The sequence below is a fragment of the Marmota marmota genome, unplaced genomic scaffold (assembly GCF_001458135.2).
Source record: "Marmota marmota marmota unplaced genomic scaffold, marMar, whole genome shotgun sequence".
NCBI lineage: Eukaryota > Metazoa > Chordata > Mammalia > Rodentia > Sciuridae > Marmota > Marmota marmota.
In genome coordinates this window covers 66,841,311-66,864,625 of record NW_025999842.1, presented here as the reverse complement: position 1 = coordinate 66,864,625, position 23,315 = coordinate 66,841,311, and the positions used below count along the sequence as shown (strand labels likewise).

General features: G+C 36.7%; 1 protein-coding gene across 4 annotated transcripts; it reads right to left on the bottom strand.

Annotated features, from left to right (window-relative positions):
* Window positions 1-12,517: 12,517 nt before the first annotated feature.
* Window positions 12,518-20,951, bottom strand: LOC107153246 (vasoactive intestinal peptide). Of its 4 annotated transcripts, XM_048800074.1 has the most exons (8): window positions 20,817-20,936; window positions 20,672-20,728; window positions 19,345-19,461; window positions 17,397-17,519; window positions 16,383-16,487; window positions 15,904-16,035; window positions 14,979-15,059; window positions 12,518-13,346 (listed from the first exon to the last, which is right to left on the bottom strand). In XM_048800074.1, exons 3-7 carry the CDS (start codon window positions 19,449-19,451, stop codon window positions 15,014-15,016), a joined length of 513 nt encoding a protein of 170 aa, XP_048656031.1. In that variant the 5' UTR covers window positions 19,452-19,461; window positions 20,672-20,728; window positions 20,817-20,936; the 3' UTR covers window positions 12,518-13,346; window positions 14,979-15,013. The 4 variants fall into 4 exon arrangements, with proteins under 4 accessions (XP_048656031.1, XP_015354289.1, XP_048656040.1 ...); XM_015498803.2 differs by lacking the exon at window positions 20,672-20,728 and having other exon boundaries at window positions 20,817-20,951; XM_048800083.1 differs by lacking the exon at window positions 20,672-20,728 and having other exon boundaries at window positions 14,979-15,056; window positions 20,817-20,951.
* Window positions 20,952-23,315: the final 2,364 nt, after the last annotated feature.

The window sequence follows — 23,315 nt, the reverse complement described above, 5'->3', positions numbered from 1 at the left end:
TCCTTTGGGTATATACCCAGAAGAAGGATTGCGGGGTCATATGGGTTTTCTAATTTCAAATTTCCAAGTAAATATCACACTGCTTTCTGAAAGGACTATGCTAATTTACACTGCCACCAACAGTGTGCCAGGACTCCCTTTTCTCCAACACCTTCACCCACAGTTGCTATCTCTTGTCTTTAAACAACAACAACAACAAAAAATTCTAACAGAGAATGAAGTGATATCCATTGTGGTTTTCATTAGAATTTCCCTGGTGATTAGCGATGGTGAGCACCGTTTCATCTACCTGTTGGCTAATTTTATGTTTTCCTTGGAGAAATGTCTGTCTAGGTTCTTTGTTGTTGTTGTTGTTGTTTGTTTTTCTCGTGGTACAGGGACTTGAACCCAGGGACTCCCGTGTGCTAGGCGAGCTACATCCCATCCCCAGTCTCTCATTGTCCACTTCTTGAGTTTTTTTCCTTATTGAACTGTGTGAGTTTCTTTATTTCAGATGTTTTCAAATATGTGGTTTGCAAATATTTTCTAAACTGTAGCTTGCCTTTTCATCTTCGTGACTATTAACTATTTTATTTGTTGTGTGAAAGCTTTGTGGTTTGTTGTAGTTACTCGTGTCTATTTTCGTTTTTCTTCCCTGTACTTTTGGTATCCTATTGAAAAAAAAAATATCACCAAGGCCAATGTCATGGAGCTTCCTCCCTGTATTTTCTTCTGTGAATTTTATGGTTTCAAGTCTTATGTTCAGGTCGTTGATTCATTTTGAGATATTTTGGATGTGTTTTAAATATGGGCCACTTTCATCCATTTGCATGTGAAAAGAGGGAGAAAAGGTAATTTTTCTTCCTCCAACTACTCCTTAAATGGTAGTGTTCCTCAGAGTCATATTCTCAAAATTTTTCTCCTTTCACTGTCTGGATTCCTATATTTCATCATTGTTCACAGCACTTGACTCTACAAGCTGATGAATCCAAAATTTGCTTTTTTAGGTCAACTATCTTTTCTGAGCTACCAAAGTTCTCCTCATGAATACTCGGTACTCCTCACATTTCAACTCTTCATTCTTTGAATCTGTTAACTTTCTCTTCAGTTTTCTCCTTTCCTCGCCTTTGCTATTGGCACCTCTATCCCTACACTTGTTAGAAATCTACAGTTTATGCAGCTTGAAAGATAAGGACAAGGGCTCTAGAGTTAGCCTGAGTGATTTCAAATTATCTTCCAAGCAATGTGGTCTTATGCTACTAATAAGCTCAAGTGAATTTGAAATTTGGTGGGGCTTTAGTACACTATGCTACTGATGAGAACAATAAAGCACATGTTCAAAGTACTTTTAATATCCTATTCACCATATATTTTCTGTCAAATATATTTTAATTTTGGTCTTAGTAATAATTTGTTGATTAAAAGGAGTTCATTAAATGAGATGGAACAGGATGAATTGGTGTTGAGTAATCCAAACTCCAAAACAATTTTCTGTGCCTCAAATCAGGGTTTGAATTTGCAATTGGATTACTTTTTGTCTGAGCTCAATTATGAAGTTGACATAAAATCACTGGCAATTCTTTTCCCTATATTCTATTCCGTGACTTTCTTGCAGGTCTTTCTGGCATAAATGAGAAATAGTTGAAGCAATACATGAACTATAAAGTGGAAAAGATATCCACTCCTGTAACTGTGTTTTGGTAGAAAATAAATGCCAAGTCAATATTCCCTCTGTTTTTGTGAAACTGGAACTGGGAAGAGCTATTCCTGTCCCCGAGTTGATCTGGGGGTGAATTGGTCAGCAACCCATCTTTGCAGTTTGGCACTTGAGCAGAAATGAACTGTTGACCAAGACTGAGGCAGGCTCTTGAGGCCATTCAGTCCCCTTTGGAACGGAATACATGTGCTGGCCCCGTGCCTGCAAACGGACAGAGGAAAGGTCACCGCACAGAGAGAGACCAAACACAAACCCTGACTTAAGCAGCTCCTGGGCTGCAGAGGACCCAGGGGAAGAAGCCCTGATGCAAACAAGCTCCCGCTTTAATACCCTTAGCGTTTGATTCCCGGAAAAGTTAATCTTTCCTCTCAGCCTGCCCAGGGCTGTAGATCAGCACTGTGGCTCCTAAACACCCACTTCAGTGTCCTCCAGCTGACATCATTCCGGTGCATTCCAGACAGTGAGACTGAGATCCTCAGGACACCTCGATGCAAGGGGCAAAAGAGGGGCCACTGCCTCGTGATAGTCACCACCTAAACCAGGCAATAGAGAAGTTGGGGTGAAAGTCCCACCAACCCATCCCTGGCAGGGTCAAGTTCTGTGGTCAGTAAGGTGGGTCTGGTGTGAAGTTCACCAGGTTATGTAAGATTCTGTTCTCAGTTCCACGCTGATGCTTTATTTCCCTAGTCATAGACAGAGGCTTTGTTTGAAATTCAAGAACAAGTTCTGGTTCCCATTGAGAATGTGTAGGGATGTCAGAGGTGACAGGAAAGGAGAACGCTTTACACTACACAGCCGCTCAGTTACTTGGAGCAGCCTCTCCCCAGCGCTGGGGAAGCCAAAGACACTGCTATGTATTATTTTTTAGTCAATCATCCTTTCAGAGTCATATTTTCCTTCTCATAATGTAAGCTTCAAAGAAGAGTCCCTAAGCTAGCCACCAATACACAGTGACTAATGACACTAATTGTCTAGTTTAGCCAAGCTAATGTGTAGCAGAAGTTGGTCCCCTATCTGGATGATATCCACTGAGAAATACCCGCTTCCATTTAAACCCTGTTCTGGATCCTCCATTAAGAGGCTCAGAACAAACACAATATTTCTGCTTTGTTGTTTATTCCATCACCAATACTTATTCCTTACTTCCAAGAGGGAAGTGTGAATCTTGGCAACTTGATTTCCTTTTCCATTTACAGTATCATTGAAGTAATGTCACTTATACCATCTTACTTCAATACAAATTTGTCACTTTCTTATTTAATTTTCAAGCATTTTTTTCTGTTATAAACAAGTTGGTCATTATGTCCCACAATTTAGTATACAACACATTCAACTTGAGAAATGAAATATATTTCATTAAAAAGTGTTATAGCTTCCTCATAATGTTTAAAATATAATTATGATATAATCCCTACCTGGAGCCAATTTTCCTGTCACCTTTTATTTACAATGTTGCCTATTCTTTTTAGGCATATTTTCAGGCCAGCATCCCTATTGAGCAGCTGCTCAGTAAACCTGAGATCTTAAAATAGGAATTTTCTCTGTTCTATTCCATTAATCTTGTCTTTGTTATTACCTACATGCAATTTCAGATTTACTCTTATGATAGATAGATAGATAGATAGATAGAGACAAATGATAGATAAATAGATCTATATATCTGTAATTCCATACAAATATAGGTATATTGAGAGAAGAGTTGCTCCAAATTTTATTTCATTAGTTTCTACCCAAGTCTATAAGGGTCTGGCTAAAATTTCTTTATGTGTGTAAATATCAAAGTAAGATGAAATACATTTTAAGTAATAATTAAGAATATTGGTACAGTAATTTCTTCAGCAATAAATTTTCAGCTTGAATGCAGTGAAAAGTTCCAGCCCAGAGTCTATATATTTTAAGCAGAAAGAGGAATAAAATATAAGATATTTTGTTATATTTTCCTATCTCAATGAGTGTTATGCATGTGTCTTAAGGCCTAATAGAAAAATCTAAGAGACAAAAAATATCCTGACGTAGCTGTAGGCACCTTCTGTCACTGGGACAAATGAGGCTAGCATGCAGCCAGGGCATGAAGCAGAGCCAGGTACCTGGGGGAATGAGCCCATAACTCTGTAGGCAACAGAAAAGCAAAGGAGAAAGAAGCAAAATTATGAAACCAGGGCGAGCTTCCAAAGAAGAGAAAAAGAAAGAGCACAATTGTGTGGGGGGAAAATGAGAGAAGTTAAAGCATGAAAGGAGATGTATCTTGCAAGAGTCTTGCAATTGCACAAGGCAAAAGAGAAGGACCAAGGAAATGTTCTCTGTAATAATCACGGAGAGAAAGCTGTTAACAGTGGATTGTGACAAGACAGATGCCTTTAATGTGTCCTTTCCCTTTCTCCTTTCAAAACAATTGCAGCTGCTATTAGTTAACCAGAGAGGCCACTGTTTGAGTTTGGAACGCCAAATGCAATGATAGCCAGATAAATAATTGGGATATATTTTGCTAAAATCAGGATCTGCAAAAATTTGCAGCTCTAAAGTTCTTAGGAATTCATAGATATGATTTTTGAATTCTTACTCTCTATCTATGAGATATCTTGTAAGATAGATTCTATTTCTGAAGGCCAGAAACAGTACTGTATTAATATTATTACAGTATATAGTAGTGTTTGTAGTTATGTAAACTATTTTTTCCACATAAAAATTTATAGTAGGTAAGGTAAAATTTTGCTTTCTAGAATAGATAGACTTCACTTTAATTCTTTTTCTATTTGTTGCTTTTAGATATACAAGACAATAGAGTATATTTCGACATATTATGCATACATGGAGTTCAACCCATTATAATTTTGATCCCATTCTTGTTGTTGAACATAGCATTACACTGGTTATTTATTCAGATACGAGGAAAGTTATTCCAATTCATTCTACTGTCTTTCCTATTCCCATCCTCTCTCCTTTCCCTTCATTCCCCTTTGTCTAATTGAATGAACTTCTATACTTCCCCTTCCTGCCCTCCCTTGTTACAGGTAAGCATCCACATATCAGAGAGAACATTAGACCTTTCGGTTTGGGAGACTGGCTTATTTCACTTTGAATGATCTTCTCCAGTTCCATCCATTTACTGGCAAATGCCTTAATTTCATTCTTCTTTACAGCTGAATAATATCCCACTGTGTATATGTATCATATTTTCTTTATTCATTCATCTGTTGAGGGACACGGAGGTTGATTCCATAGGTTGGGTATTGTGAATTGAGCGGCTATAAACACTGAAGTGGCTGTGTCACTGTAGTATGCTGATTTTAAGTCCTTTGGGTATAAGCCGAGAAGTGGGAGAACTGAGTCAAAAATACTGGTTTCCAGAATATTTGCACCAATTTTCAGTCCCACTAACAATGTATGAGTGAACCTTTCCCCCCACATCCTCATCAACATTTACTGTTACTTGTATTCTTGATAATTGCCATTCTGACTGGAGTGAGATGGAATCAAAGTGTAGTTTTAATTTGAATTTCTCTAATTGCTAGAGATACTGAACATTAGACCAGAGACCCTGAGCATACTAGTAGAAAAAAAATAGGCCCAACTCTCCATTGTACTGGTTCAGGAACAGACTTCCTCAATAAGACTCCTAAAGCAATAAAATCAAGACTCCAAAATCAATAAATGGGATGGCATCAAAATAAAAAGCTCCTTCAGAGCAAATAAAACAATACAGGACATGAACAAAGAGCCTCCAGAATGGGAGAAAGTGCACCTCAGATAAGAGTGTTAATCTCCAGGATATACAAAGAACTCAAAAACCTTAACACCAAAAAACCAAATAACCCAATCAAAAAATGGGCAAAGGAACTGAGCAGACACTTCACAGAAAAAGAGATATGAATAGTCAAAAAATATATGAAAAAAATGTTCACTTTAATTCTTACAGAGATATTAGAGTACTGAACGTTTGGAATGCATCATCCCAGAAGGTACAAATATGAAAATAGTTAAAGATGTCTAGAAACATTTCAAGAAGTAACTTAAAACATTAATAACTTATTTTCAAGAAAAAAATTAATGCCTTTTATAAAAAAATATAGTCCTAAATTGACAAATTCAACAAACTGATAGATATTTTGGGACAGTCAATGCAGTTTATAATTTGCACTTATTCATAAATTTTAAAAAAACATGCAGTCGGATCCAATGAGAATTGTCATCAATGACAGGTAAATTTTTTTTCCTGCTAATTTTTTCTCCCTTGCTCCATTGTCTTTTTCTGAAACTTCCTTTTATTTATCAGATGCAAAATTTCTATTGATTAATTGTGACTTATTATCATCTCTAAGATGGTGTGCCTAATTTTAACATACTCTTAAATTTTATTTATTTGTTTGTTTAATTTTATTTCTTATGGTGCTAAGGATCAAACCCAGGGCCCCTGTACATACTAAGCACGTGCTTTACCACAAAGCTACAGCACAGCCCTATTAAATTTTAATTCAGGCAGTTCCTTTTTTACGTCTAAGAGTTTTTTCTTCTCTGTTTCTGCCTTAGGTTCTTGCTCTATGTATGCAATATTTTCTTTCTTCTCTCTGTGATGTTATTTTTTTGTTTTCGTTTATCTTTGTCATCCATTTCATTTGTTTTAAACTCTGATCTTTTTTCAAGTTTCCCTCAAATCCCTGGAAATGGTGGCTTGTTGACTCATATTTCAGCATTGGTAATAGCACCTTCCACTACGAACTTAAGGTCTGTTGAATACAGTGTTAAAGAAAGAAAAGGGAGGAAAACAAAAGGAGCCATTATAAAGCCTGGCTGGGACCCTGGTACATGAATAAAGTTATCTGAAGGCAGGTGTCTTTCCAGACTGAGCGGGAGGGACCAGCTGTAACGGGAATGTAATGGAAGCAGGCTTTACCTCCGGCCTAGCTCCCACCCTGGTCATCCCGGGCCTCTCCAGGAAATTGTTCTCTTCTCCCATTTTTTTTGGAGAGTCACTCTCCAATTTTTATCTCTCTGAGCCTCCAGGTGTGTCAACACTTTCCAGCAGAGATGGGGGGTCAACGATGTTGCATGTAAGCCTTCAATTTGAGCCTCTATGTTCAGGCCCTTCCACAGTCTTGCCCTCTCTTGCAGTGCTTCCAAGTTCTTGACAAGTTATAATCTTTAGTATTTGGGAAATACCAAACACCAATTTGTCAATCCAAATTGACAGGAATTCTCAGGAGTCTCCAAAATCGTTACTTGTTATGGAGTTTTCATAATACTTTGTGAGTTTTAAAATAATAATGAATAATTATTATAATAAAAGTGAAAAATTTGCTGTGATAAGATCATATTAAAAGTTGCAGAGACTTTCTCTAACCAAAACAATGTAATGTAGGCAGGCATGATGGCCCACCCCTGGAATTCCAGTGATTCCAGTGACTGAGGCAGGAAAATGGCAAGTTCAAGGCCAGCCTCAGCAACTTACCGAGACCTGGTTTAAAAATAAATAATAAAAAAGACTGGGAAAGTTATCTCGGTGATAGAGCACCCCAGGGTTCAATCCCCAGTAAAAAACAGCAACAATGTAAGTCCATGATTTTATAATAACGTTATTTTTTATGCCAATATAGCATATAAGAATGATTTCTTCCTGATAGACACTTGATAACGGGAAATGATTAAAAGAAGGAAACTGTACATCAGCATTTCCTGACCTTGCTCTTGACCTGACATCAGTGGTGTTAGGAACTGAACTGAGTTCCTCTAAAATACATAAATTGAAGTCTTAACATGTCCACAAAATGTGAGTTATTTGGAGATAAAGTCTTTTTAAAATTTTTTTTCTAATCTTTTTTAAAAATATTTTTAGTTGTAGGTGAACACAATACTTTTACTTTATTTATTTACTTTTCTGTGGTTCTGAGGATCAAACCCAGTGCCTCACATGTGCTAGGTAAGCACCCTACCCCTGAGCTACAACCCCAGCCCTAGAGGTAAGGTCTCTACATAGGTCATTAAGTTAGCGAGATCATTAAGGTGGGCTCTAACTCTACAACTGGTGTCCATATAAGAAAAGGAAATGACTACAAGGATACATATAGAAGTAGGGCCATGTAACAACGTGAGAGGACAATAGCTATCAACAAGCCCAGGCAGGAGGCCTCAGAAGAAACCATTCCTGTTGACACCTTGATCTCAGACTTGCCATCCCCAGAACTGTAAGAAATAAATCTGTTTTGTTTAAGCCACCCAGCTGGTGATACTTTGTTGTGACAACCGTAGCAAACTAATAGAAATGGATCCCTTCAAAGGAGTGGTCTCTCTAGATTGATCATTAAATTTAAAATTTTACATTCCTGATTTTGGAACTGATTTTTCTTGGGATTTAGGGCTTATTAAAGTATAAATTTCAGATCATCTGTTGTAGATTGGCCAGATTAGTTCAAAGCTCACCTTCCCATGGCAGTTTCCTGACTCCACTCTTCAACGCCCTGTCTTCCAGAATGTATTAGGCTCTCCTGACTGCTCATGGATCTTTTTTCTTATCTTTGCTATCTGGGATAATATTTCTTTATTCTCTCCTTTAAGTTAATGATATTTAGGAGGAAGAAGAGACACATTCATGGGTTGCTTACCATTTTTAACCTAAAAAGCTCTTAGAATGTTGTGTTTTTGTTTTGGTAGATTTTGTTTTTCTACTGAAGCCAAAGGAAGAAATAAAATATTCTTTTCAGAACTCTAAAAATTATTTCTAACATAACTTTAGTGTCACTTTGAACTCAAATGCACAAGAACATGGCTTTTTATTCTATAGTGGACATTAATTTGTACCTTAGGTACCACTTTGATCCAATCAGGTTTAGAATTTTAAAGATATTTTTATTAGTGCCTTATACTTAATACATAACATTGGGGTTCATTTTGACATAATCGTACATGTGTGAAATGTCATTTGCTCCATTTCATTTCAGTCCCCAGTACTTCCTCTTCCTCTTCTCTCTTCCCTCCCCCTGTTTCCCTTCCTCTATTCTATTGATTTTCCTTCTATTGGGTATAGCAACTTTTGATCAAGGGGTTATAACAATTTTTAATACCAGTGATCCAAGGAGGATCTTTGCCCAGGATATTGTTATAAATGAAGAGGACACTAGGAAGATATCAGTACAGTTCTAGAGGGATTACAACATCTATGATTGCACCAAGAACCTTGTAGGGGTTGAGATGATGTCACCCACGAGTGTATCGGATAAGATACCACTGGGTTTATCCATGATACCAAATTTCCCAACGATCAGGAGGTTCAAAAATTGACATGGGTGTGGTTGAGATGCAAATAACTTCAATGTGGGCGTGGATAAGGATGATGTTGAGGAACTCCTAGAGGTGGCATCTCAGGAACTGATTAATGAGGAGCTTTGGAACAGGAATACATAGCTGAAGAAAAGAAAAGGAAACTGCAGGAAGAATAAGAAAAAGAAGACAGCAGTGGAGACAGACGAGGAGGTGGAGGAGGAGGAGCAGCCTCTTCAGAAAATTCACAGAAAAGTGTTTAGAGCAAGCTTCTGTAGATCCCAATAAGTTATTTTAAGTCTTGGAAAACACAGCCCCAACACTAAAATGTTTTCATTAATAGAAGGAATGTTCATGGTGCATTACCTGATTACAAGCAATTGATAAGTTGGAAAAAAGATCCATACCAAGAAAACCACTAGGGCTTTATTTCTGAAGTGAGTGATGCTACTTGTCCAAGAACCTCAGGCAGACTCCTCAGGAGGTGTCCCAGAAGAAAGCATGGTTAATATAGGGGATGACAGCTGTGTGTGTCATTGCCCCGGAGACCGTTCAGTGGGACAAGTTGTGGGGATAGAAAACAGACAGTGAGAATCCTGACCCCGTGTGGGCCTGGGCTAGTGTGTGTGTTCACGTCTTAGTTTTTAACCGAAGAGTTTAAAAAGAAGAAATAAATAAATAGAAAATGATTATAGTGAAGGATACAAAGAAAGAAAGTATCTTGTATGGCTATATAATACTCATGTTTTAAGCTAAGTGTCATTATAAGAGTCCAGATGTTTAAAAATTGTAAAATGTTCATAAGGTAAAATATTACAGTAAGATAAATTTACTATTAAATAAAAATAGTTTTTGTTTTTTTTAAATTTAGTGCTTGCTAAAGGTATGGTGTCTATGACTCCATAGCAGTGTGATGCCCTAGGCCTTGTCAACCACTCACCAGTCTCCCAGCTCTGCGAGCTCCATTCATGGTAAATGATCTAGATATCGGTTTCACTTTTTAAACCTTTTCACTGCACTTTCTATACCTTCTCCATGTTTAGATGCACAACCCCACACCTGTTACGGTGGACTCCAGCACTGAGCGCAGTACCATGCTGTAAGGGTTGGTGGCCTGGGAACAATGAGCTGTGCGGCCACACCGTGCAGGTCCAAGTGCACTTTGTGATGTGATGTTTACACTAGACAAAGCCACCGGACAACACACGTCTCAGAGAGCTTCCCAGCGTCATGTACACATGCCTGAAAAATCCCACTTCACACCTGACTCCATGAGTTCCTCTTCCTCGCAATCCTGCGTCTGTCGTCTAGGACAACACACTCTCCCATTTCCTCCTCTTTAAGTGTCTCCCCTTTTACTCCTTACTTACTTCACTTGTTCCCCTGAATGTTGGAGTGTCCCCATAGTATGAGTTGAATTGTGCACCCTCACAAATTCTCATGTGGAAGTCCTAAAGTCCAGAAACTCAGAATGTGACCTCATGAGTGATAAGATTTTTAATTAAGGGTAATCAAGTTAAAATAAAGTCATTGGGTGGTTCTGATCCAGTATAACTGGGTCCTTATGAAAAGAAGAAATTTGGGGAAAAGCACACAGACAGGAAGAACGCCACCTGAAGATCAAGGTAGAGGTCAAGGTAGTGCTTTTACAAACCACCCATTGCCAGCAAGCCTCCTGATGCCAAAGGAGATACACGGATCAATTCTTCCTCATGACCTGAAGAAGGAATGAGCCCTAGGGGCACATGGATCTTGAACTTCTAACCTTCAAAACTGTGAGACAATACACTTCTGTGTTTAAGCTACCCAGTTAGTGGAACTTTGTTTCAGCAGCCCTAGACAGTGTCTTTAGAGTCGTCCTGCCTTCCTTTTTCCCCTTCCTTTCTCCTTCTTCTTTTTCTGTGGTTATTCCCTTGGTGATCTCATCTGCTCTTGTGTTTTTTTAAATTCCATCTATATTCTGGAGTCTTCTCACTGTCTATCTCCAGGCCGGCATCTCCCCAGAACTCATGTGTATCTCCAACTTTCTTCTTAACTTCAGCTTTAACATGCCCCAAACTTAATTCCTCATTTTTTCCTACAACGGACTCCTCCCAGTTCTCTCCATCTTAGGTAATAGAAGCTCTGACCCTCACGTTTGCCTGGGTGCTGTACCTAGAGATCTTTCTTGACATTTCTCCTTCATATCTCCACTCTGTCAGCCAACACTTGATTCTACTCTTGAGACATGTTCAGAATCCACTCCCCCTACCTCCATCTCTTCTCTGGTAGCCACCATCACTGTAGCAGTTGCCTCCTGATTTCTCTCCCTACTTCTGTTCTTATTGTCCTTTTATCCATTCCCAATATAGCATCCAGAATGACACTGTACAAATGCAGTTCTCACACCTCTGTCCAAACTCTGCAATGTCTCCTCATCTGACTTCTCAAGTCCCTGTAGTGGCCTGTGAGGCTCCTCGGTGTCCTGGCTGTACAGGTTCACAGGACTCTTTTCTCATTTGCACTTGCTATTCCCTCTCCCAGAACCCTTCCCAGATACTGTCACAGTCCAAAATGGTCACTTAAGAAGTAGTTCTTGAAGAAATAGGGATTAAATTGAAAGGATACCTATTACTAAGATAAAATTAAAGCTTTGTACCTTCACATTCAAATATTGCCCCATTTGATCTTGGTAAGCTCTACAGCCTTCACCTATAAGTTTGCTCTCACAGCAGTGCTTTCTGCAGAAAAGCCACTTAATGAACAGTTAATATTTTGAAGGATCAAGTGAGACCAAAAGATAACAGTCAGTCCAATTCATTTTTAGCTTGTCTAAACTGCTCTGCCATTGCTGGTCATTCTAGAATAGTCCCTCCTTATGTGGTCAGTTGTTCTAATGGTAGTGAAAGAAAATGAAAGTGTGTTGCCCTGTGGTGATGATGCACCTCATCCATGGCTACTCTGACTCTAACTTTCTTTTCCACTTCTGGTGATAACTTAAGCATTTTTTTAAAAAGTGTCCACATACATCCATTCTTCCACTATTTTATATTAATGGTCCTCAATCTTTAGTTGGGTGTATGACTTCCCTCCTGAACAAAAGCAGAAAAAAACATCATATTTCCCAACCTCTCTTGCAAATGTCTGTGGCCATAAGACTATGTTCCAGCCCAGGGGATACTGGTGTGATATATCAGGTCAAAGGATGCTGGCGTGAACCTTTTGCTCCCTTTCCCCATGCCCCATCCTCCACCATGCTGCACAGAATGAAGATAAAATGGCCGGAACTGTAGCCATGAATTTGCATCATGAGGAGAAAGACTGCAACCTCAGAGATGAGGGATGAGCTGGAAAGGATTTAGGTTACTCAGAGATTTGCAGAACAGAACCATCACACTCCTGATATCTTCTTCTCGCTTGATGTGAGAGAGAAACTTCTTTGTTATTTATGTCACTGTTATTTTAGGACTCACACATTATTAAATGCAATCCTACCTCAAATCTCACAAAAACTATCTAGTGCCTGGAAACTCAGAGCTAAAATGAGTTATTGTTGGGTCATTTAAAAGAATCAGAATCAACACAAGTATCTGCAATGATAGTCAAAGATCTTTATTTCCTATATTTAATTTCTTACAATCGGCTTGGAAAAATAGTTGTGTCCTCAAATGTACTTTCACTGGAGGAAGCTGATATGACCAAACATTAATCTGACTGATTATGGAAAAAATATTTATTCCTAAAAAACAAACATTCTATTCAGTTTCCATTTTGCATTCACTTTACACAAGCATAAAGGGCAGGTCCAAAGTAGTAAGTCCTTGGCAGAGACACGGGTCCGAGGAAAGCCTTTGGCGATTAGTGATCCAGATTCGTGAGAGTTTTTTTCCCATGAGGAAGTTTTCTATCAATGTGGAAACGTGGTGAATTTTCTCAAAAATCTTTTTTGAAGAATTTCTTTTTCCTCTTTTCTGTTGGCATTCTCTTGGATATTTTGGGGGTTAACACAGCATTCTATCTGCTTAACATTCAATATTAGACACACCGATTATCTGCTCTATTCTTCTGAATAGCTAACTGCACTCTATAAATAAACACATCAATTTCCCTCTATTACCAGTCTTCCAGAGAATCTCATATAATTGTAATTAACCTAGTATCTACTTATCATTAAATATACTTTTGTTAGAAAGAATATACAGCATATGAAATTACAGGCCTTTCATGAGCTACAGACACATTTTATAACTCAAATAATATTTACAGTGTAAACATCACAGTTGTTACATCAGAAGAAAATGAACCACGACATTCACGACACTACACTTTATTTGGTTTCAATATTGAAGTTGTTTTCTTGAATTAGTTATGTAGAACTCAAAATGTAATTACTGTTGCCTATCATTTTCCTTCAGGAATTCTGAAAAAGAAAGAATTCACACTTGAAACACAAATGTATATTTTTGTTCATAGCATATTAGTTTCATTCACTTATCTGCCCATTTGTTGAGCATCCATTTCCCCTGGTCATAAGGACAAGTACCTTCCAGAAGACTGACTGTCACAGAGGAACTGCTTTCTTTCTAGACACGAATAGTCACACATTTGAACCTTTCACAAGTGGATAATGCGCAGGATTTCCTGTCCAAAGAATTTGTCTAAAGCCACCCTTCCATAAAGAAATGAAGGAAGGATGTGATCTCACAAATGAACTCACAATTTTCAAAGGACAGAGGAATCTGCCTGTGTATTTTAGTGCCTGTCCTATTTCTTAATTTGATGGAGGTTTTACCTTGGAGATATTTTTTCAATGCCCTGAATGTGATTAGCTTTCATCTGTGAGCAAAGAACTTGTTGCACTTAAATGTCTAGATGTGATAAGCCATCCTTGCAGGTAAATCTGACACTACACCACTCTTAAGATAAAGGGGAGATCTACTTAGTGGACAAAAGTAATTGATCATGCAGGTGTCTTCAAGACACCCTGTCCACTTTTGTTGACTCTCTTGGAAACCTTCGATAACCACATCAGGAATGGACATGACTGTGAACTGCCTTTGGCCTGTGTGGGGCTCCGTTAATCTCTTGGACCTGGTCAGGGATTGGAATCCTGCCCACCTTCAGGTTTTACTAATAAAATTTTATTGCAACACAGCCATTCCCATTCATTTTACATGTTATCTGTGATTGCTTTCATGCCACAGCAACAAAGTTGAATAATTATAAGAGAAACAAGATAGCCCACAAAGCTGAAAACACTTACTTTGTAGGCCTTTGGAGAAAATTGCTAACTTTTAGTATGCTGATGACAAGAATTTATTAAAGCACTTGTCAAACATTGTAAATAGATTTGCAGGAGATGATGTAAATATCAATGTAACATAGTTTAGTAAATAAGTATGTCTTGTGCCCACATTTATATAAAAGCAACTTTTATAACAAGCTCACCATTTCGAAAAAGAGAAAAAAACTGTGCATGTTTTCTCTACTAAAAAATATTTTATAGTGAATATTATCAGGTTTTCATGACTAAACTCACTTTATAGGTCAAAATTTGACTTTTGCTATATGAAGTTTGCTGTGTTAGTGCCAGAGTGCCTTTGTGCTTTTATAACAATGAATTATGGTGATGGTTCCCTACACTTAAATTAAATGAAGAGCTAACAGACAATTATGGAATTAAATCTTAAATTAATAAGAGCAGCATGGTTTGGTTCTCAAAAATAAAGCTAGTTTTTCTCGTGAGTGAGAGTCAGGCTCCTTTGGTTTTTAACTCAACACAAGTGTAGGAATGAGGCCAAACAGAGAGGATAACCTCTCAGATGGCACACTGTCTGAACTGTCTGCTCACTGTGAACAGCCGCTTATGTGATCAGAGTCATTTGAAGCTGTTTTCTGGGGTGGGGTCCATTTCAAGTAGAGATCCTTAAATGAAGTCTCCTGTAAAACGATTATTTAACTCTAGAATTTTTTCCTCCTCAGTGACTCTTCCCTCCTTACATAATTAGATGGTGAAAATGAGAATACAGTGAGAATACACAGATGTACTCACCGCTTCTCATCAGCTGGACTCCAAGAGCTTTTTCATTACTTTGCTAGCTCTTCAGGAAAGTCAGGGGACCCTCCCTCACTGCTGCAGAACAGAAGAAGGAAATTGGGCCTGTTAGGGCTCTTGGAAGAGAATGATTCAAAAGAAATGGTAATGACGTAATGACTGTTCTCTATAAAGTGCACTAGGGCTAAACAATCATCTTTAAATTACTTCTTAACCTCAAAGTGTCTCAAATTATTCTTTCAGAATTACAGTTTAGAGGGCAAAGAGAAAATATAATGTTATCTAATCTCACCCAAACAGGATTATCCTTAATACCATGCACACAAAAAAACATTTGGAATAAAAAGAGAGAACTCCACGCCCCCTGCGTTGTCCAATATCTACACACCAAAGAGGGATAGAGATTTTACAGAATTTAAATGTACAAAATGTCTGATGGTTAAATTTGATAAAGTAAGGATATTGAATATGAAGGGGGTCCATGCAGGAACAAATTGCTGCTTGTACTCTACATGTTTTAAAAGCCAATACTTTTGATAAAACCTGTTCACAGATTCAAACTAGCCATCATTTTTAACCCTGATGAAACAGTAGAATTGGCCAGGGGGCTCATAAAAAAATACTGATGTCCAAGTCTGTACCCCAGAGTCACTGATTTCCTGGCAATTGGTTTGGGATAAGGCCCAAACATCAGTACTTTAAAAAGTTTCCAGAGTAGTCTAACATCAACCAGAGTAGTCTAATATCAAGGTTGAGAATGATTACTTCATATAGGATGGATGGATGGATGGGTAGGCAGATAGATAGATAGATAGATAGATAGATAGATAGATAGATAGATAGATCTATCTATCTCTGCATGTAGCTTAGTTTTGTAAGTCATTTATAATTTCTCATTTTAGCAAGTTCTCTTTTCCTTTACCTCCTCTTGCCATTCAGAATTGAGTTCAAGTATTTCTTTACAGCCATTTGTTTTCTAAGGCGGGTGTAGTTGTCGGTGAAGACTGCGTCAGAGTGGCGTTTGATGGGCACAGGGTCTTCTGAGATTGTACTGCTAAGGAATGTGAGCAAGAGAATGTCAGAGTTTAATAATAAATGCCCCAAAGCATCGACATTCCAAATCACTTTTTATTGAGTCTCATCCAATTTGATTTCAAATTTGTAAATAAGTGTGCCATTTAAGAAAAATAAATGTGACTGGACTCAATGAATATAAGAAAAAGGCTTATTCCTTCATCAATGGGCCCAGTATGTTTTACTCAAAAGTTTACATTATTTTTTAGACTAAATTAAACATTATCAAAGAGTTGTCAATTTTGAAGAACTTACTGAAAGTGAAAATATGATTGGCAGATTGAGTAATGATAACATGTTTGATGAAAAGGAATAAATTCCCTTTACCTAACCCGCTTCCCAATAAGGGATTCAAGGTATTTTTTGGCAGAAAGTTGACCCAAGAGCCTACTGTAGTCACTGGTGAACACTCCATCAGCATGTCTGGCATTTCTAAAACAAGGAGAAAAGGATAGTTACTAATGCATACATGTTTCTCTAGAATATTATTCTAGCTCATTAAATAACAAATTCATCAGCTTATTATAAAAGTTGCTATTAATGCTTAAGTCCAAAAGGAAGTGTTAAGAAAGGTATGTTCTAATCATTTGTATCCTGATGGGCAAATGTTGAGTTATATATGCAGCCCAAGGTTGAAAATTTTTAAAAATGAACTGTTTTAAAAGTAAATTTTTCCCTGGTAAAAGCTGTAAAATGAATGCCTTTCTAAGAAATACTTATGTGAAATATATATCATAATTTCTATATTATGATTTTTTTCTGCTATTCCAAATAAAGACATATGCAATGGGAAAATATGTTGATTTTGGCAAAGTCACAGACATATCTTTTCATATTTCTTCTGCCAAAATATTTGGAAACAAAAGCTCTTGAGATAGGATTTTAGGGCTTATTGACCAACTTTTCCATGCAAACGAAAAACCTTTTATCCTTTGTCTTTGGTATGGAGCTACTTGATTTGTCCTGAAAGCTAGACAAGCAGTTCCATGAAGGAACAGCACTGTTAGGTGCCTTTTCCTTAGGTAGGATGAACCTCTGCCCTTAGCACCTGCTCCATCATGGAATCTGAAGTTGCTGTGGTTTTACCAGGACTGGTCCAATCTGTGATGTTGAAGCTAGGTACACAAGAGTGTGAAGAGTGATGTATTCATCCTAACTTGTTGCAGTCTTTCTACAGGAAAATCATGTTCAACTGCTGGAGCTGCTCTAAATCAAGCTGAATGAGTGACACATGAAAACCTGTAGTATTATACAGACAGAGCTCCAAGGTAAGATAACTAGAACATTTATATTTCTTAAGTATATTTTCTATATAAAATAAAGCAATAAAAATGAAGTCACCTGGATACATCATAATAGGGTGTGTCATTTTCAGCTAAAGCATTCTGCAAGATGTCAGTGTCTGCTTTTAATGAAACTTGGTCTGGCTCATTTGCTCCTTCCAGTGGCATTCTGTCATCCAACCTGTTAGAGAAAAGCACACTAGAAGTGTTAAGACATTCCTTTCTCAGAAGGCAATGCTCATGGTCTTGCAACCATTTGAAATAAGAAACTAAAACTCTTGGGAAATATCATCGATTCACAATATAAGAATAGGATAATTTGACTTGATAATTTGACTTGGTTAATGAGAGTATGAACAGAAAATATTTTCATTATCTCACAAAATAAATGCCATTCAACTTTTCTAAGCTGGATATACCAAACATAAGTGCTGCTTAATTCAATCCTATCAAAGGATTAAGCAAAGTTCATTCCATCTTCTACTTCACTAAACCAAGTGTATCTTCACTTTGCAAAGCCAAGTTTAGGAGGTAGATATAATTCATATAAAACAGAAATTTGGAAACTCAATAACCAGTATTAAAACTATTAGGAACTTATGTATTTGATGATATTTAGCAACAATTGCCCCCAAATACCTCTAAAGATATGAGTATTCATTATTCTTCTCTCCCTGGGTCCCTTGGCTTTGCTTCAGAGATTTACCTTAGCGTGATATATTTCTCTGTACTGATCAAGTCCAAAGAATCTCTTCATTTATGAATCATCATTCAAATTCAAAGAATTTTGTGGGGTCTTCTGGTTTCTAATTTTATGTATTAACACAGCTTTAGTAAGGAATGTATGGTGCTGTACTGCAAGTCTAAGAATTGTGTTAACTATATACAGGACTTGACTATATTTGTGAGTGCATGCACATTTTTCACAATAGCACATTATTAAAATTGTATATGTGTGTACTTTTTATTATTAGGGTAAATCTCCAAGGAGAATGTTTGTTCCAGGGCAGTTTTGTCCCTTCTGCAGTTGAAGTAGCTGGTAGTCAGTAATAAATTGTCCTCTGTGGGTCTGAAGCCCAGCAATCATCCTTTGTGATCTAGCCACTCAGACAGAACCATCCTATTTCATCATCAGAGCAATGTAGGAGATAGCTTTAAACAAATTTAACAGAGAATACTAATGGCTGAAAGATAATTCACTTTATGGGGGGAAAGTACACCTGAAGCAAAAACTCAGGAATGAACAAATAAGCAAAGAAATCATTAATTGGCACTTAGATACAATTCCTGTAAACTGGAAGGAAATATCAGGTTAATGAAAGTTTAATTCACTATTTATTTTTTTAACATAAATCTATTTTATTTCAGGTACAGTTGTAAATGTGAGTAGTGGCATGCTTTATGAATTTGAAATAGGGAACACAGTTAAATTAAAGATTTTAGTTCAAACCAAGTACATTGTAGGGGAGTATACTTCAGGAGAACAATTCTCCTGTAATTTTTAATTTGACAAAGTTATGGGGCCTAGATACATTTCTGTGCAACACGATTTTACACATATTTCACTAATAAACCACTAATCTTATGGTTGTTTACTGATTGATCTTAGAAATGAACTACAATGAGGTTGACAACTAAACAACTATTTTTCCACCAGACAGTGAACTGAACTGAGGTGACAGAGCATAAACGCTTCTTCTCACTTATCTAACACTGGTTCTCAATGAAAGTCAAACCCCCTTCCCACCCGGTTTGGAAATGGGCTCCAGTCCATATGTAAAACTAGGCAATGATGCTCTCTCAGGCCCTGGAGGTGAACTCCAGGACTCAGAAGGGCTGTGTTGACTTTATGTTGGCAAAGAACTTGCTCAACACAGCAATTAAAACCTTTAAATAAATGACACATAATTTAAAATATGGCACCATCCAAAATAACATGTAGGAAGTTCCCATTTCAATAAAGGAACGTTTGACTATCTCAAATTAAAAGTGAACTTCTAAGTTACCTCAGAGCAGAAGATGGTCCAAAGAGAGGCCATGCAGAATTCTGTGAGAAGAGCACACTGGAGAGCGCCAGGAGCAGGAGGAGCTGGGGTTTGCTTCTGGCTTCCATCTCTGTGCCTCTGAAGAGAGAACCACACAAGCTTTCTGCATCACCCTGTCACCACAAGGTAATTCTAAGGGTCTAGCGGTATTTCTGAAGGGTCTTGCTCTGTTATTTCATCTTCAAGAAAGAGTCAATCACAAATATGATTGCCTTTTTTAAAAAAATCCTCTTTTTTTAAAAAAAAATACCTTTATTATATTTGTTTTATTTTTATGTGGTGCCAGGGATCAAACTCAGTGCCTCACGCATGCTAGGCAAGGGCTCTATCACTCAGCCACAACTCCAGCCCAATATGATTGCCTTTTAAATCAAGAAGATTTCTTTTCACGACAGGTGTTTGAGTAAAAAACTAGGATCCTGTGTGTTTGCTTCCCAGGACTTGCCAGGCACTTATGGGCTGCAGTATATATTGAATGCCATGTTTCTATTGTGCTGGAAAAAAACCCTGGGGATAATATTTTTTTAGTATCTTTTCTGATGAAGTAAAGAGCTTCAAGAAATTAAGTGATTTTTCTACGTTATGCTTTTCATATCTAACTTATAAAACTGGGGTGTCACCTCTTTAATAATACTTCTACCATGAAAATCATGTACACGTTTGTATATTTTTGTTTGCATATATAGTAATATAATGCATACATACCTATCAGTAAAAAAAAGATTTTATATATACATTTTTGTTCTCTTAATTGTAGATATCACTGTATACTTACTTCCTGGGATCTGGCTTTGAATAACTTAACTCAATTAAGAATTAAAAAATTAAGATCCTCCCAAATAATCAAACAGCATTTTGTCATTGAAATAAATTCAAATAAAATGAAAAATTTAAAACAAAACTTGTTTTTCTTGCATTTGATTCATACATTTTATTTCTAAATAGTTTCTAGATAAAAATTTAGGTTTCAATATTTCTTTCTCTTTCTGCCTGTAAAACTCACAGCACTTAAAATGAAGAGGAAAATAAATGTTTTCTAGGTTCACATAATCAACATGTAAAACAAAAAGAACAGCACCTTAAAAACCAGTTGAAAACTACAAAAAACAATTGTATTCATTGTACCTTTCAGTCAAATATCTGTACAGATGCAAACATAGCCTACTTGGATGCATTTTTTTCCAAAAACCATACTTGGTAAAGGAATAAACCAGGTAAATATTTTTTCAAACAAAAAGATTCTGATAATCAATTCACACAAGAAAAACTGAAATACCTCTATGCTTACCAGGTGACTTGAGAAACTTGTCTTTTTGCAGTTTCCAAGGAAGGGTACTGTAAAATTCTTTTCATGAGAGAGAAAACTTCAGTATAGCCTGAGAAAAGTTTCAAAGATAGGAAGAATAAAGGAGAAAGGTGAAGTGTGTACTTACCCAGCTGAACAGTGTATTCTGGGGAGCGCTGGAGCTGTCTGAGGTGCTGAAGTCCTGGGTGCCCAGACAGGCTGCTTTAGCACTGGCTGGGGGCTAGCTGATACTGCCAGCTACTGCTCTGCACTCTGACCAGCATTCAAAGTTGGTCATTTTATAGGGCTTAGACTTAGGGCTGAGCAATCACAAAGCTCTTTGAAAGACGTCACAGTCGTGCTCCCACGGGCCTGAAGTTCTTATTCAATTGTCATTATGACTGATTTAAAGAAATTTATAGTGAGTAACTTCAAGACATAAGATAAAAAGAGGAAGCATATTTTTTAAGACCCAAAAGTATCAAGCATAATGTGAAATGTTTTAGTCTTTAATTAGTTGGAATTAAGAGAGTGATTATAGCGTGATATCCAGGACCACTGAGGTTCCTCCAAAAACCAAGGACTTTATGTAGAAACAATGCAAAAAGCAAAACATCACTTATATTCTTCATGCTTCTGTTTAATTCTCTCTCTCTCTCTTTTTTTTTTTTTACAAAGCATCAATTTTTCTAATGCCTTTTTATACTATCCATGTAGGTCCTGATTTATTATTTCTTGAAATCTATCCTGATTTTAAAAGCAACCAAAAGTGATTTTTCACTTTTCTGTCATTATACTTCATTTATGTTGAAAGCAATCCTAGGGAAAAAGTCTCAGCAAGTTTCTACGATGGTGTAATATGCACACCATCACACAAAGCAGTAGCAGTATTGCTATTTCACATTTTGTATAAATGTCATAACCCTTAGTACATTTTCACACATACTGCTTCAAATTATCCCCCCAAATTACTGACAACTGTAGACCCTCATGGAATTAAATATTCCTTCCTTTAAAAAAGTGATCCTCTTAATTTTCTAAGTCCTTATAATATGATGAATTATTTTACTTTCCACCCCTACTCTCACCACACATATCCATGTCAGTTTTTTAATATTTCTGACTCAATCACTTTACAGGTGGTTTAAGATAATTACTTAAATATATTTGTAGAGTCCTCTGATTAATACTTCATTTTTATTAGTGGGTTTTTTAACTCAAAGTAGTTTTCAAGTAGTATATTCAGTCAGAGTTTAACATCAAAATGTGGCAACATAAACAACTTCATGAATTAAAACATTAAAATGCTCTTTCCTTTTATTTTTAAAAACTATCTAGTGTGTATATTCTTACATTTTTATTTGTAGATTCCTCAAGGAAAGTGGCTCTAAAACCCTCTTTCTTTCTTTTATTTTAAGATTTTAGTATCTATTTGCTGCATTCAAAGTCAGACTGATCCAGTAAAAAAATATCTTGCTATGCTTAATCATATTTCTAATTCACTTACAAGAAAAATTAAATGAATTAAATTTCAAAATGTCTGGAAATTTGTTTCTTAGTTGACAGCTCTGACTTAAGCCAGAGTTCCTGTGGCTTAATTCCAGGAAATCTTTTTTTAACTGATTATTACAAAGCAGAGGTTGAAATGGCTCTCATATGGAATTTTTTTATCTTTAGCTCTTCGTCACCCAATTCTCAGTGAAGCAATTTTATTTAAGGCCAGCAACAACAAACTAAATTGATTAAGAATCATAGACAATTCAATGCTGAGTGATAAGCAGGAAAAATACATAAAAATTGATTATTATTTGGTCTAAGCAAGCACTTAGCTTTGACAAAGACTAACTAAAGTAGATTTTTCCAATAGTAAAGACAGTTTCTGCTCTCCCAATATAATAATAGAACATAAAATAAAAAGGGAATAACTCAATTTTCTTACCTTTGAATAAAATAAACCAAATCAAAAACTGCATTTTTCTTTTGAATTTAAATGAGAAAGCAGAACCATTTCATAATGGGATCATAGCACCATCTGCAGGTTAGAAATCTTAATTCCCAGATTTTATCAAAATATGTTTCTGTTTCCTTCTTTCAAGGAAATGCAATGTAAACCAGAAGCCCTTTAACCAGTTCACTTGGTGATGCTTTCAGAGAAATAAATATAAGAAAAGGAATGTGGTTGAATTAGTCCTAAACACTGTGTTACCAAAACTCAATAAACGCAACGGAGAATTTACTGTTTAAATGTACTTTCCCACTACTTGGACACATTTTTCTATAATTTTCCCATATGTCTAGCAAAATTTGTTTCCTATGTTAAGGCTTCTCAGTCAAGTAATATTTGTAACAAGGGGAACTCTCATTCATATGTGCAGGTAGATCAAATATTCAAAATCCTTCTTTTACAAATAAGTAAATTGATGTCCAGAGAGTTTAAGTAATTTTTGCAAGTCACTCAAGCTGCTAAAAACAAACATTAGATTGGTAGTTAGGGCTTCTGATCTTGTTGAGCATTCTTCTCTTTAAGAACTGTGATGTTCTTTAATTGTTGCTATTAGCATTATTGATGCTAACTGGCCAGATACAGAAATAGAAAGCTCATAAAAATATTAGTATGTCCTCTTCCCTTTATTCACCAACAGAACCA

Coding starts and splice junctions, on each gene's coding strand:
- LOC107153246 (XM_015498803.2), bottom strand. CDS start 19,451: ATGGAAGCCAGAAGCAAACCCCAGCTCCTCCTGCTCCTGGCGCTCTCC. Junction 16,036..16,382: donor CTTATTGGGAAGCGGGTTAG/GTAAAGGGAATT, acceptor CACATTCCTTAG/CAGTACAATCTCAGAAGACC. Junction 15,060..15,903: donor ATTCTGAATGGCAAGAGGAG/GTAAAGGAAAAG, acceptor TCTGTTCTGCAG/CAGTGAGGGAGGGTCCCCTG.